The sequence below is a fragment of the Apodemus sylvaticus genome, chromosome 7, assembly GCF_947179515.1.
Source record: "Apodemus sylvaticus chromosome 7, mApoSyl1.1, whole genome shotgun sequence".
NCBI classification, from domain to species: Eukaryota; Metazoa; Chordata; class Mammalia; order Rodentia; family Muridae; genus Apodemus; species Apodemus sylvaticus.
In genome coordinates, this window is record NC_067478.1 from 84137856 (window position 1) to 84155869 (window position 18014).

General features: G+C 45.5%; 1 protein-coding gene across 6 annotated transcripts in view; it reads right to left on the reverse strand.

Moving 5' to 3' along the window:
- The window catches only part of Jaml (junction adhesion molecule like), a 30825-nt gene extending 13269 nt beyond the window's left edge, over positions 1-17556 (reverse strand). The window contains exons 1-7 of one of the 6 annotated variants that reach the window (XM_052188477.1): positions 16023-16114; positions 12581-12678; positions 11571-11699; positions 11187-11249; positions 8223-8386; positions 6526-6751; positions 1724-1836 (exon numbers count right to left, since the gene is read on the reverse strand). In XM_052188477.1, the coding sequence (XP_052044437.1) occupies positions 1724-1836; positions 6526-6751; positions 8223-8386; positions 11187-11229 (546 nt within the window). In that variant the 5' untranslated portion in view covers positions 11230-11249; positions 11571-11699; positions 12581-12678; positions 16023-16114. The other 5 variants (XM_052188475.1, XM_052188476.1, XM_052188481.1 and 2 more) reach the window with 5 other exon arrangements.
- Positions 17557-18014: the final 458 nt, after the last annotated feature.

The window sequence follows — 18014 nt, forward strand, 5'->3', positions numbered from 1 at the left end:
GATTAGCTTCCTGCTGACGCATCCCATTGTATGACCATTTCTGCTGACTCTGTTCCATTTCTCCCTAAAATACGGGGTACAAGCGCTGTTTTGTTTTGGTTTTTTTGTTATTTTGGTTTTTGCTTGGTTGGTTGGTTGGTTGGACTTTTGAGACAGGATTTCTCTGTGTAGTTCTGGGTCTCCTGGAACTAGCTCTGTAAGCCAGACTAGCCTCAAACTCAAAAAGATCTGCCTGCCCATGCCTCCCAAGTGGTGTGTGCCACCACCGCCCCACTTGGTGTAATACTTCTTTAAAAACTTGCTTTCAAGAGCCATCAGCTTGGGCAAGACTTCCTGGTGCCAAGCTTTCATTTTCTTTACCTTCTCAGCTCCATTCCCACTGAGGACTAACTCCCACTGAGGACCCGGCCAAGAAAGAACTCCCTGCTGGTCCAAGGCAGCTCAGCAGTTAACAGCACTTGTTCTAACAGAGGACCCAGGACCAGTTCCCAGCATTCACATGGTGGCTCACAACCATTTGTACTCTCTCCACCTCCATGGACTCCAGGCATGCATGTGGTGCATATACATATGTGAAAGCAAATAAATAAAGATGTAAACGCAGGACAAGCTCTTAGGAGTGAACTTGGGGCTTCCCATCATTCCCCATCACTGCGCTGCCCATTCTGATCCCTGCAGACAGCATACAAGGGTCAGGTGAGTGCAAATGACTGTTAGTGAGTTTACCTGGAACACATTTTAATTTATAAACTGTGTACTTCAACTTTTATCATCAATATGTCACTCAGAACACAGCCTATTACAGTTACTTACTGAGGAACAGATGCATGGTGTGAATGTGAAAAGTCAGAGGACAACCTGTAGACTCTGTTCTCTCCTTCTACCATATGGGACTCAGGGACTGAACTCAGGTCATCAAGCTTGGCCTTGATACCTTTACCCATTGGGCCATCTCACCAGTCTTCATGGTACATTTTGAGCCCTAAGTACACCACCATGTCATGGCTGAGATCTGTTAGTCCAGTGAACTAACTTGCTACTTATTGCTTTGCAGTTTCCGTGAATTATCCCTTCCTCTGTCTCCCAAGGAGCTACCAACCCCAAGCCCTAGAAAGTTCAAAAAGGTGAAGAAAATTCTCTCCATTACACAAATGAGTAATGGAGCGCCATGCAAAGCTTCTATCAATAGCACACATTAGGTGCATTAGGATAAAAATGTGATGGTACTCTTATGCCTAGCCCATTGCTTTCCTGAATAGGCCGCAAGAATTGCTCCCTCCCTTTGACAAGGATTGTACAAAGAAGAGAAGGAGGTGAAAGTTTCCTCCAATGCATCGGCCTCACCTCCTACAAAGCGCTGACCATGTCCAAGTGCACATCAAGTCTTGGAAATGAAAGTTAAGCAACTATCTATCTCCTCTCCCCTCTCTTCCTTCCCCTTTCCCTCCCACACCTCCTCCTCTCTTCATTTTTCCTTTCCCCTCTCCTTCCTTATTCTCCTTCCTCACTTCTCCTCTTTCTCTTCAGTAGAATCCTATTTCCCACCAAGAGGTCAAAGTTGCCTAGACAAACAGCTAAAGCAGGAAGCAGATCTGACAAACTTCAAGGCCCAGGCTTTTACAATGCCACCCCACCACTTAGACCTGAAAGCCCGTCCTCCTCTCCCCTGCCCTGCTTCTGGCCAGGGGCTTCTAGTACATCGATGCTTCCTTCTTCTCATTACCTCAGCATGCTTTCCTGAAGAAAACATCCAGTTTACTTTGGTCGCCCATTTCTCTTCTGTGCTCTGGAAAAAACATCTCATCTGAATCGAATCACCTACGCGGACTCTGAGATCTGGGTAGAGAAGAGAAAACTGAGTCAGACTTAGAATATTATCAAATAGACTTTCTAGACAATAAAGCTGGGAGCCGTCGAGGTGACTCAGTGGGTAAGAATGCTTATCCTGCAAGGCAATCCCTAGTCAGGCATGATTGCTTACTGCCTTGGGACCCAGCATTCAGGGGCTGAGACAGATGGATCTGAGAGCTCACTGGTCAGCCAGTCTAGCCAAAATGGTGGTGCTTCCCATTTAGTGAGAGATCCTATCTCAAAGCAAAATGATGGAAAGAGATGGAAGAGGACAGATACAACTGTGCCTTGTTTATATGCAACACACACACACACACAGGCATACACACACAAATAAATAATAAAGTGTAGCTAAGGATTCTCAACAGCAAAATGTCGCTGTCACCCAACATATGAATAAAACATCCAAGAATCTTTTTCTTCCCTCAAAGCAACATGCTGTCCCAGCACGAGAGAACGGCTCACTGCTCACCCCACCCCCACAGTCACCAAGTCTGAGTTCCTGTTGCTTTTACACTCCAGTCAACTCTTTCTGCTTGCCTTTAACTCCTTTATCCTTCCCCCTTTCCAGAATTTCTCTCATATTTGAAGTCTGCAGTAAGCACAGAAAAAAGCCCCCCTCCCCCTCCCCTGCTTTCTGCTCATGGACATGGAGGCCCACACAGGTACAGCACAAACAGGAAGCAGCAAGTCTGAAAACTGATTCTCATCTTTAACCTGCTCATTCTTCTAACTGGGGGGAAAAGATGAATCATGGACAACTTTCTCCAACCTCTTGCACTCGTTTGACAAGTTATTTTGGGACTGGCTTGAGCTTTAGTTCTGGCTTCAACCCAGATCATGAGACTCCTTGCAAATCAGGCCAAGGAAGTAACCAGCTCTCCCCTTGGACGTCTCTCCGCTTCATCGGCCCTCTCCCGAGCCCTACCTCCCCATCTGACCCCAGCCTCCACTTCCACTGGGTCATGCAAGCAGCTGACCCTGCCGCACTCTCTCTGAATAAGCCATTCTTAGAATGGAAAGCAAGCAGAATATTGCTAACTTTTCCACCCTGCCTTACACAAAGCAGCCATGGGGTCAACTAAGAAAGCAAAGGCAGGATAGCACACAAGGAGGCAAGAGCCTGAGTCTTAAGCAGACAGAGTTCTTTCCAAAGAACGCTAAACCAAGGTCCCGAGCAAACAAACGCGGTGCAGAAGCAGACTTCTCCTCCAGGTTGCCTCCCTGGCAGAACATGAACTTCCTGACCAGCAAGCAAGCTGCACAGTAGGAAGAAAGCAAAAGAAAATAATATGAACTTAAACTCAGTGGAGGGAATTCTTCTACAGGAAGTGAAAAGCCTACTCCAAAAGGCATCAGAAGAGAAGGAACTCCCTCTCAATTATATGAGCACATTAAGAACTGAACACTCATTTTTTAAATCAATAACAATAACTGAACATGCTGAGTCTTCCTAACACACTGAGCATGTGCAGACATCTTACAGACTGCATAGCAATTAGTTATTATAGCATGCATGTTCAGTCCCTATGATTTGAGCCCATCCAGTATTCTGTATATCTTAAGGACATGCTCAACCACAGAACATATCCCCTGCTGAATAAATTACAATGTTTCTAGGTTCTTGCAATATTGGGCTCTGTTTTACAGGGAAGGAGAGTGAAGGGGACCCAAAGCCATATGGACTGTGAAAAGAAAAGTCAGAACTCAAACCTGAATCCAAGAGAAAACAAACCACAAGCTTTCTGGTGCACTGTACTCGATCACATCATTGGTATAGGAGGAGGCCTGGAGAAGGAGGAGACCTGGGGCTAAAGCAAAAGGGCTGGAAGCTATTGCTGTTTTTTACCTAAAATATCTAAGAACTATGGAAAGGCATTGAAGTAGGAAGATTGTAAACCAGAGAGGACACCTTGCAAAGTAAAATCACAGATGACTATACACATGGAGTTCCAGCATGGACAGAGACACCTTTATAAACAAGTGGACCACCATTCACCAGGCAACGAGGCAAAACCCTTAGGGCTTAGATCTGTCTGCTCCTGTTTTGACTGAAGAGGGAAGAAATACGGGTTGCCTCATCAGCGGTTAAGGAAACGCCTGGCCACCCCAATGTGGTCCTAGCCGTTTTCCTGGGATACTTCAGCTCTTGACAGTGGCCCCTATTAGTCCTTCTTTATACCCACTAAACTGGAAGGGCAGTTTGGTCGTGGGCTGCACTTTGAGGAGGTAGGTGACGCATTGGAGAACAAAGGTAGGAAAGGGATGCAGAAGGAGAATCCTGGGGGAAAGCTAACATTGGCTTCCTCCCTTTTCCAGGGTGACCACAGCTTTGGAATTAAGGAAAAAGGAAAACACAAACTGGATTCAGATGAGGGACACTAGTTTGAGAGTCTCACCCATTACCTTAATGTATATTGATTACCTACACTCTGCCAAGCACTATGCCAAAAGCATGTCAGAGACAGGCAAGCAAGGAAGACAGGCTGTGACTAGCATCATGAGAGACAAGGCAGGGTGCTAGTGGGCTTCTTAGGGGTTCTGTAGCCAAGGACGGAAGCCAGCAGGGGACAGTAGAGGCCCTCTACTCTCAGGCAAGGAGCCCCAAGGCCATCCACTATTCCTCTATGCCATGCTTATTTAAGGTTCATTTTTACTTTTTTAATTATGAGCATGTGTAGTAGAGGTGGTATTAGCTTGTGAGTACAGGTGTCCAAAGGTGGCCAGAGGAGTTGACTCCCCTCGGAGCTAGAGTTATAGGCCATTGTAAGTAGGGAACTAAACTCTAGCCCTCTGCAAGCACAGTCTGTGCTCTCAACCACTGAACCATCCACCCCTATCTCACACTCTTTTCTTTTTCTTTTTTTCTTCTTTTTTTTTTTTTGTTTTTTTTTTTTTTGGATTTTTTTTTTTTTTGAGACAGGGTTTCTCTGTATAGCCCTGGCTGTCCTGGAACTCACTCTGTAGACCAGGTTGGCCTCGAACTCAGAAATCTGTCTGCCTCTGCCTCCCAGAGTGCTGGGATTACAGGCGTGTGCCACCACCGCCTGGCTCATTTTCTTTTAATTGGATTTTTTTTTTCATTAATTTCCCTCTCCCTCAGTTCTTCTCTGTGTGTGTGTATGTTGATTTAATAGGCATGGGATGGGGCTACCCTGAGACGCCACTGAAGAAAACTGACTTTTCCTTTACCAGTGGGTATCAATTGAAACAGGTTCTTGGTTAGAACTGGGAGCCATGACCTCTTTCCCCTCTGAGAGCCAGGACCCTGTCTGCCTTAAACCTGTACAGGTCCCATAGATGCTGCCCCAGTCTCTGTGAGTTCATATGTGTCTAAGTTCTGCTGTGTCTGGAAGGCACCATTTATTTGGTGTCCTGTGTCCCCTCTGGCTCTTACAAATCAGTCTTCCATGGGGTTTCCTGAGCCTTGAGAGAAGGGCTTAGATGATGACGCTCCATCAAAGACCCAGTGCTCCAAAGTCTCAATCTCTGACCATTTTCCTGCTGTGAATTTCTGTGTTGGTTCCCACTATCCCACACTTCTAAAGAAGGCAGGATATTGTTTTCTTTTTTTCCTGTTTTGTGAAACAAGCTAGTCTCAAGCTTCCTATGCGACTGAGAAGAGTCTTGAACTCTTGAATGCTTCAATTTCTCCAGTGCTGGGATCACAGGAATGTTCCACCACCCTTGGCTAAGAATGAGATAGATAGTTGTGGGTTTCTGAAAGGTTTTACTCACATATTTTATTTGGAAATGTTTATATGGATACATCGAACAAATTTTAGATGCCCTGGGTGTGATTAATTTGGATATCATTAGTCTTTTAGAAAAGAGAAGAGTTGCAATTGTTCCCACAATGGAAGAGTTCAGAACAGCTGTGCAGTGGGCAGCTTCCTGTGCTGACATCTTCAGTTCAGTCTAAGTGAACTAAGAAGTCTAAGAGTGTCACCATCTCAGGTTGGAAAGGTGGCTCTGTGGTTAAGAGCACTTCTTGTTCTTTTGAAGGGCCGGGGCTCGATCCCAGCACCCACAGGGAGGAGTCCTACCTCCTCGGGCACCAGGCACACATGTAGTGCACGAAGTCCTCACATGAATAAAATACATGTAAAGAGAAAAAGAAAGAGGAAGAGGAGAAGGAAGGAAGAAAGGAAGGAAGGAGAGAGGGAGGGAGGGAGGGAGGGAGGGAGGGAGAGAGAGAGAGAGAGAGAGAGAGAGCATCTCTAAGTAAGGAACCATCTTTACAATTCAAAATTACTTTGGTGCCTTCTGTTTCTGGGAACTTCCCTTCCAGGAGCTGAGTTGACCCTCCCACCTTTCCAACAGCTACTGTGGTTGCCCGTGAGACTTATACTCGAGATTTATAATGCCTCTTTGGGTTACAGTCTTGGCTGAAATTCTTGGTCAGAGAGAAGAGAAACCTTTCTAGTGTTCATTCTACAACAATTCCAGTCACCTCTGTTCAAACTCATTCTCAGACTGTTTGGAAGGACAATACAAGCTTCCCAGCGCCCTGTGAAGAAGGAGTATGCTCAGACTCATAGTTCCCACTAGAGCACTGAAGACTCGCCCTAAGCTGAGTACTTAGCCTAAAGGCTGCAGTTGGTCAGTCCCCAGCCCTCGTCCACAAGCAAGCTGCTCCCCTCTGGCCCCTCTTTGAGGGAGGTGTCCCCATACCTTTAGGCTCCTCTGGTAGCACGTGCAGTAACACGGACTTTTTCAACACCATGCTCTCAGTTTTGAGGCGGATCTCACAGGTGTAGATTCCCTCGTCAGCCATTTGGACATCTTGGAGCAGGAGAGAACCGTCATTACGAAAGATGTCCCCCACCAAATGTGAACGGTTCTGGAAGCGCCCCGTAGGCACGCTAAGGTTGGAATAGTAGTACAGCACGTATTCGCTCTGAGAGTAACAGACATGGGAGAAAAATCAAGACAGGAACAAGACCTAGGAGTCCAGATCTTAAAGACCATCACGTAGACATATCAAAGTTATCACCCTAAAACTGACCAAAAAGTACTCAGCCAATGATAATATTCATAATGACAATGTAGCAGGTACCTGTCTAGCTTGTACAGGCCTCCAGGACTAATTTTCTACACAGACAAATGAAACACTGTATCCACATTCTCATTTCTTACAACATAAGGAAAGATGCAACACCTCCTCCAATCTGGGTATTAGAATTCTGTATAGCCATTTCCTGTCTTATGAGAGAGCAGGTGAAATACCACTCAAATTGATGACCTAATTCCTCTGGTACTGTGGCTGGTGTTCCCAGGAGGATGGCTGCCACTCTCCTCAGCTCTGCCCACTCCAGCCAGCAAAATCATAAAAGAAGGAGTCATCTATAGGAATGGTCTCAGGCTGGGAGGTAGAGACTGGGGAATTCTTTTTTCTTTGTTTTTTTGTTTTTGTTTTTGTTTTGTTTTTTTGGATTTTGGTTTTTTTGAGACAGGATTTCTCTGTATAGCCCTGGCTGTCCTGGAACTCACTCTGTAGACCAGGCTGGCCTCGAACTCAGAAATCCGCCTGCTTCTGCCTCCCAGAGTGCTGGGATTACAGGTGTGCACCACCACCGCCCGGCTGACCTGGGGAATTCTTAATTCTGCTTCTACCATGGATTTGCTTCTTTTATAACAGCAAATAGAAATGTAATTCTGGGTGAAGGAGCATTGCAGGGACAGCAGAGACTGTGCTCTGAGCTACAAAAGCTCACTGCTGAGTTTGCTGAAACTGACTTGCAAACATTGGCATTTCATTGCCAGCAGCAAACTCCTTGGGCCATGTCTCACAGGCAGTCCTGACACCCACATATCTTCATTGGTCTTGTGACAGAGGCTGAAGACAGTTTCCCAGTCAGAGAGCTCATGAGAGCACATTCCCTGCCTGGCTACTAATCCCAACACTGCAAGTAGATGCAAAGTATGGCCCCCCAGGATAGAAGACTGTTCAAAGAATCTATTCCACCACAAGGAAAGATACCTGTACCCTCCCGCATAGACCTGGCTCAGAGCTCTTCTGTCTAGACTATAGGGATTGCCTCTCATGTCCACCTCTACTGCTCTATAGGGCAAGAGACAATGAAAGCCACTGAGAGAGCTCCCATTGGCCCGGAACCAGTTAAGCACTGCCTGGCTCCATTATGGTCATTTTCTTCTTCAAAGGGGCCAGGGTTAAAACTCAAGTGAGGTTGGATAATCTACCCTGCTGATGGCTCATATACACACTAAAAGGAGGCTCAGTCATGGCTCCTTCCAAAGCTCTGGCAATACTACCTCAAAGATTCAAAAGACTGATTCTCCCACACCCATCCCATCCTGACACCATCAGCCTGAGGCTTGTCTATGCGATCAGGCTGCCTCTTGCTTACCTCAGCCTGTTTATCTTTAGAGAATAGCCAATCTACTTTGTCCACATGTTTCTCTTCTTTGCGCTGGACAACACATCCCATCAAGGCTGATTCGCCCACATGCACTCTCAGCTGAGGGGGGGAAACAGTCGAGTCTGGCAGGCCCTGTGGATAACCTACAGGGGCTAAAGGCAAGAAGACAGAAGACGTGTTATGTATGTAGACAAGCAGCTTCAACAACAAAACTCAGCGTTTATCTCTAGATACTATCCATTTCCCCTCTGTCTGTGATCCAGCATAGTCTATGCACTCAGAGCCTCCTCAGTGAAACCAGCACAACAAAGGAGAACCATTCTGTTCATCTACACGCTGCAAGTCTGAAGGATTCTGCACCCTTCCAACTGCAAGGTGAGATTGCTGGTCCCCTGGTCCCTTCCCCTTTTCTAGAATTCCTTCTCCTTCCTTTCTTATGAAAGGAGATCCTGAAGTCCACATCCCCTGACTCACTTCTCTTAGCTCTGCACACAGGATTCTTAAGGTTTAAATTAAACAGGAAGTGAGCTCTTGCTCGCTCATGAGCTCGCTGTCCCTATCTGGGTGACCCGCTTACTAGTGGCTTTGTTTCTTCCTCGGTTCCTTTTATTTAATCCCTTCACAAAAGCTTCTCTCTGCATTTGCTGGCTGCGGCAGTGAAGTGGGCCAGAGCAGAGCATAACTCTCATTGAGTCTCCTTCAGAGACTGTGCCCTCGCAGCCTTGCCATCAACTCTGGCTTCTAAGAGGCGTCCCCAGGTGTGGATTCCCTCATCCTCATCATCTGTTTGTCACTCACAAATAGAATTTCAAGAGGTCACTAAGAGAGAGCCACAGCAAGGGCATTTCTGTCTTCACAAGCCATCTTCTGGCCAAAAGAACAAAACCTGAGAGGCAAATTTAGATGCTGCCCAGTTTGTGTTAAGGAGCCAACTGAACACATATGGGAATGAACAGGAAAGGTGCCAGCCTCTTCATGCAAGCTCATTCTCCTGAGAGGAGAGAGAGAAGAGCTTCCTGTCCAACAGCAGACTCACACAGTAGGGGAGATGGAAGAGAACATACGAACTCTCAACCTTTTGGTATTTTTGAAAGAACTCAAAACAAGCTCCAGCAACTATTTGGAATGTTCCTGTGAGGAAAATTGAGTGTGTGTGTGTGTGTGTGCGTGTGTGTTCTATATCACCTGGAACTCAGCAAAGGCAGCTCTCTTGTTTATTTTGCCAAGTCAAGGTTCACTGTCTAGAGAGTCAGCGAGTTGCTACCAAGCCTGGTGACCTCAGCTCAATCCCTCAGACCCACATGGTAAAACACGAGTTCCTGCAAGTTATTCTCTGACCTCCATACTCTTGCCCCCACATAAGTAAGTAAAACAATTAAGAGTTGAGTGTGATGGTGCGTGTCTGTGATCCCAACACTGGAAGCAGAGAAGATACTGAGTTCACAACCAGCCTGGTCTGGGTAGTATCAGATCCCAAAGAAACCCTGGACAAATAGTTAACTGTGGTGCTTATTTAACATACCAAAGCTCATGCTGTGTGCACACACATATACATAAACACCTGCTCTCTCAGTATAGCAAGTATCTATTACAGAGTCCTGGCTCCTCCCAGCACTTCTCATACACCTCCCTCCTTACCCTAAACCTGTCTAGTATCTGAGCTTCCCTTCCCTTCCCTTCCCCCAGCTTCTGATTCCTCCATAACCCAGCCATTTTGGCCACACACTTTCTTTGTCCTCTCTTCTCTCTCCCTCTCCCTCTCCCTCTCTCACCTCCTCTCCCTCTCCCTCCTCTACTTCCCCCTCCTTCTCCCCCTTCTTTCCCCCTATCCCCCCTCTCTCTGTCCTCTGTTAGTGGTTCCTGACTCTGTCTCTTGCCCTTCTCTCTTCTCTCCCTTTCTCACCTCCTCTCTCCTCTCATGGCCTGGTCTAATCTGCTAGCCAGTCTGGCCTCTTCCTGGCCTCTGGTTGTCCTCTCCCTTGTATCTACAATAAACACCTCCCCAGCCACACCCAGGAGTGCTCCCGTTCTCATCCTCATCCACACAGACAGATCCTGGCTACAAATTAAACTCATAAAGAAGAGAGCAAAGCACCAAACTAATTTCTTCTTCCCATAGCTCTATTTCTGTGGAATAGGAAACAAGAAATGGGCTGAAAAGAGAAAGAGAAAAGAAAGAATCTGAAGTGAGCAGCAGAAACTGCCCTGGACACCTGGGCAAGGTCTGGGCAGAAAATTCATACCCAGTCAACTGAGCCAAAGCAGGCTTCCCAGGAGGAAGTAAAACTCAGGGGAAGCTTGAAGAATCCGGAAGGCTTGAGCAAGCTTGTTGGGGTGAGGTGTTAGGGGAGGGAGCAAAGACGAAACAGAGAGTTCCAGGCAAAGAATACAACTGCAGATTAGGAATGAGTTCCCTGTGTTTAGAAACCACACAAATAAAAGGCCCCTCCATTTCTTTTTTTAACAATTTACCTTCCACATCTGACAATAGCTGGAATTGACAGGTAGCAGTGGCAAGTGTCGGGATGCCATAGCGAAACTCTAGAACACCCAGAAAGGACCCAAAGACATTCGGTGCCCAGCAAAAGCAGACAAGGTAAGAAGACTCGACCACCTGCTTCCAAAACAGTGGTTTCACCAGCACCAAGAAGTTCCAGCTCATGGTTTCCATATCTCACAAAAGGAATTAAGCATATATAAGATTAACTTTTTAAAATGTCTGAGACTGGGGCTTCCATGTTGGCTCAGTGGGTAAAGGCACTTGCCACCAAGCCTGAAGATACGAGTTCAGTTCCAGGAACCCACACGGAAGAAAAGGAGCAGCTCCTGCACTGTGTCCCTGACATCCACATGCCCCTCCCCACATCACAAAATAAATAAATGTCAAAAAAAATGCAGCTACCAGACAAAGGAGAATTCAAATATTTCCCTTTGTCTCCTGCTGCCACTTACCCAGGATCACTGGAATCACAACCAGTTTCAGGAGGCGAAGCATGATCCTTTCAAGTTGCCAATCTTAAGATTAAAAAGAAAAAAATCAGAAAATTATATCCAGGGAACACTGAACAAACTAACAGTGAGCACCAATGTGGGCCAAGTTCTGTCCAGCTCAGCACCGACCTTGGGAGGCACAGCTATGGGTTATAGATGAGGAAGGGTGGGAAAGAGAAACGCTGGGATGTTCATAAACAAGACAGCATCAAATTCTGAGTAGGGCTGCAGCAAAACAAAACCACGTGATGTCTGCAGAGACACGTGGGGTCTGCTTCAGGTTGGCCAGAGGGGAGAGTCAGATGAAAGTTGCTTTTCCAAACAAAAAAAGGCAAATGAATCAACCTTAGATGTTCCTGGATGCGTCACGCAGATCGGACACTATGGGATCAGGGATCTGTAGCCTCCGCTTTTCACCTGTCCCTCCAGCTGAATTGGAATTGTACCTTGAAGAATGCAGAGACTGTTCGGTCCCTGTGGGAGAAGAAATAGCCAAAGGTTGGAAGTTGGTTTATTGACTGATGGTTTGTATTTATTGGGGTGCTAGAGTTTAAACTTAGGGCGTTACACATGCTAAGTGATCGGTCCTTTAACAGAGTCATAGCCTCAGTTCACAAAGGGGAAATTTTAAGCCTTAAAGGAATTACTTATCAAATTTCAAATACAAAGATACCACATGAAAGACTTTTTCTTTCAACCTTTTTAGGGCAGGACAGTGTGGGTAGAACTAAGAATTGTGCTGTACACATAAAAAAATTTCTAATGTCTTTGCTATGTCTGTGCTATTAATTTCATGACATCTACCAGTTCATGGAAAATGACTCACTGTTCTGTACAAAGTTCCCCCAACTGTTCTTAGCCAAACTGAAGAACCATAACACTAAGAAGTTACAACTCAATCCATCTTGGGGGTCAGACTTACTGCCAAAACCATCTCAACTGTGACCCCAAACTCCAACCACTTGGCCACTAGTATTCTATTCAGAACTGCTAAGAAAGGTCCCTTATTGTATTAATAGCAGGGGGTGCCAGCTGCCTCTGCTAGGATATCTAGCACTGGCCATTTCCTTTCTAAAGTGCAGTTGCTTGGGGTTGGTGTCATCCATGACACTCCTCTGCAGTTTAAATGCATGTGTGTTCTTGCAGAGACTGAGTTTGCCTCTCAACCTCATGTCTGCTGGCTCATGACAGCCTGTAACTCTGGTCCAGAGATATCCAACACCTCCAACCTCCAGAAGCACCTGCACTTGTGTGCACATCCCCACACACACAAGTATACTATACACACATGTACATGATTTGAAAAATAAAATGAAAAATACATAATTTAACTGATTGGCAAAAAGATGATTTACCTGTATTCCAATCCACAAAATCCACTTGGAAAATGAAAACTGCCCAAGGAGATTCCTTCCCAGGCAGTCCTTGGCTCACTCTACCTTAGCTTCCTCACCTGTAGCACAGGATAACAACTTAAGGACCAGATATGGCTGTATAGATAATGGTGCTTTGAAAAAAAGAGGAAGAATCGCTAGACAAGATCCCATTTCCTAGAACCCAAGAGTCAGACGGAGAGCAGCCTGTGACTTTAGAGCTGTCAGGCTCTGAGCAATTACCTTTATAGGAACAGCAAACTATCAGAATGAACTAGAAGCTTTGAATAATTGCATTGCTCCAGCTATGCCAGGAGCCAAATAGAAGAAGTCCCTCTACCGAAAACACAGATCTCTGTTCTCTGCCGACTACCTTCCCTGACACATACGCAGTTAGTGGCCATCATGGGCTTCCCTTGTGGCATGTCTTACCTCCAATGCATCATATTCAGACATCCAAGATACTTGTCACCTTTCCAGGGATCTACTGAGTCCTCTTCTCCACTCAGCAAACAGCTCTCAGCTCTCAAAGGATTCCCTCAAGAGAGCACCACATGCTCAGAAGAGCAATGGCTAATTTGCATGTCTGACACCAATGCTAGTTCTGTACACTCTAAAGGACAGGACTGTGTGTGTCTTGTTTGAGTTTGTGCCCACCACTGTGCTAAGGGATCTACAAATTCCTGGGAGCATGCAGGATAAATGTTTGTCACTAACAATGATTACCTTGAAATCAGCTTCAAGGCATCCTGCAACCCCTTGACACTATTCTATAAGGAAACCAGAAACTTGAAAAGGGGCTCACTCACTCGGCCACACCCAGCCTTCTTCAAACTAATTCTAAGAAATGTATAGTGTGCTGGATAAAAAATATGCACTTTCAGCCCTAAATACTCAAATGCACTGATACAGTTCTAGGTGAGCTAGAGAGAAAAAGCAATGATTTTTAGTAGAATGAGCATTGAATTTGAAGGATTTTCTTTTTCTTTTCTTTTCTTTTCTTTTCTTTTCTTTTCTTTTCTTTTTTTTAACAAGTTATTTCCCAGGCTCAGTTTCCTGGAACTCAACTTTAACAGTATAGGCTCAGACTTTTTTTCCCTCTCTAGTTGATAGGCAAAACTATGCTAACAAGAGTCAATAGGAAATAAACAGAGAAAGCTGAAATGCCAGGGACTGTCTGAGCAGTTTATGCGTTAACTCACTCAGTCTGCACCACAACCACAAGGCTTTTTGCAGAAGGGGAAACTGAGGTACAGGTGAGTGATGCAGTTTGCCTAAGAACACATAGCAGACTGACACAGTCTGAATTCAAGTCCAGGAGATCTGAATGTCTGGATCTTTCAAGGCCAGTCTTTAATATCACATTGCACTGTTTCCCCACACCTGTCAAAGTCGCTGATGTTTTAGTGTGTAGACTCCCTAGGCTTCATCTGGAGAAGCAGGATTATTGTGCTCCCCTGACTGAATGTTCTTCCAAACCTCTGTGCATACCGTCATGCCCTGAATTCCAGTTGGTTCCTCTTTCAGATGTCAAGTTAAATGTCATTTCAGGGAAACCTCTTCTTAGCCATCTTGTCCTAGGACAGGCCAACTAGCCACACACCTTCATGGTGCTACCTGTCTTTCTTTCTTTCTGGGATCTGCCAGAGCTTGTAAATCATCTATTTGTTAAGGTGCCCATCTGAATAAATATTTGCTCTTCCCCTCACTCTCCAAGATGATTGCTCTTCCCCTCAGGCTCCAAGAAGCTAAGAAGGTGTCTATGTAGCACTACAGCTCAGGTGCTGGCATGGTGTCAGGGTTGGGGGACCAGGAAATCCTCAGTTTGCAGCTTCTCAAACAAGCTCATGATGACACCTTGGGAATTTACCATGAAACCTCTAGTTAAGTTTCAATTTCCTGGGTTGGTGGCAAATATTCAGAATTTTTACACACATGCACACACACACACACACATGCATCACTTAGTGAGGGGAAATATGTCATCAAGAAATTCCATTCTATGACCATCCCAGAGTATACCTACGCAAACTCAGATGGTTACAATGCTGCTAGGTTATATAATTGCATAGGACTCCTGTCTGTGCATTGTTGACTAAAATGTTATTTATTACATGACTGTGCACGTGCACACGCATGTGCACATACACACACACACACACACATATTTGAAACATATATGATTCCCAAGATTCTAAATTCTAAACACACACAAATGAAATCTTGGCTTTTAAAATCCCAACAGATGCATTCAGAATCACCTTGCCAATGGACCTGTTAAACTCTCCTCTCTACCCCACTCCCTTTCTGGATACTGACTTAGCTCAGAAGACAACCTTCAGGTGATGCCACACAGCAAGTCATTTCCCTTGCTGGCCAAGTATCTGACCCAAGATCAAGGCTCCTTCATAGTGACTCCTGACAAATATCTCCTATCAGTCCTAGAGTGTGCGCAACTACCCAGGAATTCTTTCCTACAATTAACAATGAATGGAAACTTTTCCCCTGGGTATAGTTATGACAGGGGAGAGAAGCTTCAGAAAAGAAACTTGTAACAATGAGAATGCTGCAAAGAATGTGAAAATGGCCCTCAGATATGACATTACAAGACAATGGAAGAACGGAGTACTGTCTCCTAACCAGACTATAAAAACAGACGACTGTGTGACATCCTTAAGCATGCCTCTCTCTCTACTGCCGTGCTAGGTCCCCTGCCCATCCCTCTGCACCTTTGGGCTCTCAGAAATTTGTAAGTATACAAGTCCTCATGCCCACTCTGAGCTGCAAACCTCTTAAAATATGCCCTTGACTTTCCTTCTGAGACCATGTAATACAGACTGGGTAGAGGGGGAGCTTCGTGGCTTTTGAAGCACAACCTAGGTTACCCGCTACTCAGATGGAACCCTGGGAAACATCCCCCATTCCCTCCAGACCAGCATGTGTCTAGTCATCATCCAGCCTGCGTCTGCCTTTCTGGAGGTCTGTGCTATGTCAGGGTATGATGAATAAAGGCAATAAATGGTCCCACTCTCTTGGAAAACTTGAACTGCTGCTTGGTGACTTATGCAGAACATGGAGAAAACAGTGAGGTAGGAGTCCTGCCACAAGTTCAAACACAGTCATGATTCTGCCTCAAGCCATCAGCAACAAGAAAGCTATCTGAACAACCTTGTCCCTCCTTGTTTGTCACAAGCAAGGCTTACTTCTCTTTCTGGGAGAACCTCGACACAAAGTAACTACAGAAACTAAAGTTGCACCTACAGGTCTACCTCAAGGCAGCCTGCTTGCAGAGACTGGGAATTCCACGCTCAGCCTTCTCATCCTACAGCAATACCCATTTAACCACCCTTCCTTTGAATGAAAACTAGCCATCTTCTCAGAACAGCTCAAGCAATGGCTCACAGCCCACAAAGTCATGGCTTACCCAAGATGATTGTGTCCAGGAAAAACAATGCACCATGGTCCCCTGCCACAGCATCACCCACACCAACTGAGAGACTTCTGCCAGCACAGTAGATCAGGCTCAAAGTAAACCAGATGTGCATGCTTTCTGCGGTGGCTGCGGAAACAGAAACAGGAACCTCCCAATCGAGGTTCTCCATTCAGTCATCTGGCTCACTGCTCAATTTGCATTTATATTTTCATTATTTTTAATTGTGCTTTTTCAGTTTTTACAAATGGTATTCAATGTATTGTGATGGACATGTTCACCCTCATCACCCTCTCTTATTCCCAGCTCACCCTGCTGGTCCTCTTCTCAACTAGTCCTATGCTTGCTTGTGTGTGTGTGTGTGGGGGGGGGTATATGCACATGTGTGTGCATAGGAGGTGCATTGTGCACCTGTGCATACCTGTGTATATGTATGCATGCATGTGTACATGTGTGTGCCTGTGTGTGAGGTATACGGGCATGCTACTGTGTGGTGTGTTTATGTTCATGCATGTATGCATGATGTGTGTCTGTGGGGGTGATGCCTATGTGCATGTGTGTATTTCCCTGTATGGTGTGTGTCTACATGCATGTGTGCATGATGTGTGTACATAGGAGTGATGCCTGTGTGCATGTGTACATCTGTGCCTATGGGTTGTATGTGTGTGTGCATGTCTGTGTGTATACCTGTGTATATGGTATGAGTGTGTGCCTGTGTATAGCATGTATGTGTGTGTGCCTCTGTGTGTGTGTGTGTGTGTGGTGTATATGTGTGTTTGAGTTTGTGTGCCTATGTGTCTGTGGGGTGTATGTGTATGTGTGTGTGTGCCAGTGTGTGTCTATGTGCATTGTTCCTGTGTATATGACCCTGTGTGTGTGCCTGTGTGTATACACATATAAGTCTTCTGCAGGTATCTACAGCTGCTGTGTGGACTTGATTACCATGGTCATGCTATATCCAAAAGCACAGCACCCCTATCTTCTAGCTTCGATATTATGCCTTCTCTTCTGCAATATCCAGGAGCCATGGAGGAATTGACACAGTTGTCCCACTCCCAGAATGTATAGTTTTTATTCTGGAAGGAAAGATTTGCAACTCACTGAAGTGAGCCTCACATCCCAGGTCCCTGCAAATGTCATCTCCCTTCATGATCACAAACTCTGCAATCAAGATCTCAAATCGGCAAGGTCTAGTGGTATATGCCCCACATCTCAGCACCCAGAAGGCTCAGGCAGAAGGAACTAGCCTGGGCTACACTGTGAGCTCTTATCTAAACAAAACAAAACAACAACAAAAATCTTGAAAGGCAAGAGGCATTTGCTGAGGAATCAGCTTTATGTAAATAAGGCACAATTAATTTAAGAGTAGAAGACATCCGGCTGTGTTTTAGACACAGAAGCTTCACTTTTTTCCTTCTCTTACCATGCAGGTACAGCCTGACTGGTCGGTCACTGTTAGCTGCTTCCAGAGATTCCCCTGCCCGGTGCTCTAGCCCACCATGTTGCTGTATAGGGTACAGCATGTCACATATCAGACTGTGAGGGTGGCCATCATACAGGAAGCAATTTGTTCTCCTGGCAAACCCTTTGAGTGGCTTGGCCATGAGGAACAACTCAGGACATCCTTACTGCTAGATACCTCTGTTTAAATCACCACTTCAAATTAAGAGTTCTTTTTGTTTGTTTCGAGACAGGGTTTCTCTGTATAGCCCTAGCTATCCTGGAATTCACTCTGTAGATCAGGCTGGCCTTAAACTCAGAAATTTGCCTGCCTCTGCTTCCCAAGTGCTAGGATTACAGGCATGCGACACCACTGACCAGTTTTAAATTAAGAGTTCTTATACATACACATTCACCCTTTGTTTTACTAGATTGACCTAATAGAACAAAACCTGGGTATCCTCATCTTTTGAAATTTGTCCTGCCCTGAAAACTGTTGAATGTTTTCTGGCCCTAAGGACTATGCTTGCTGACCTGGTCTCATGT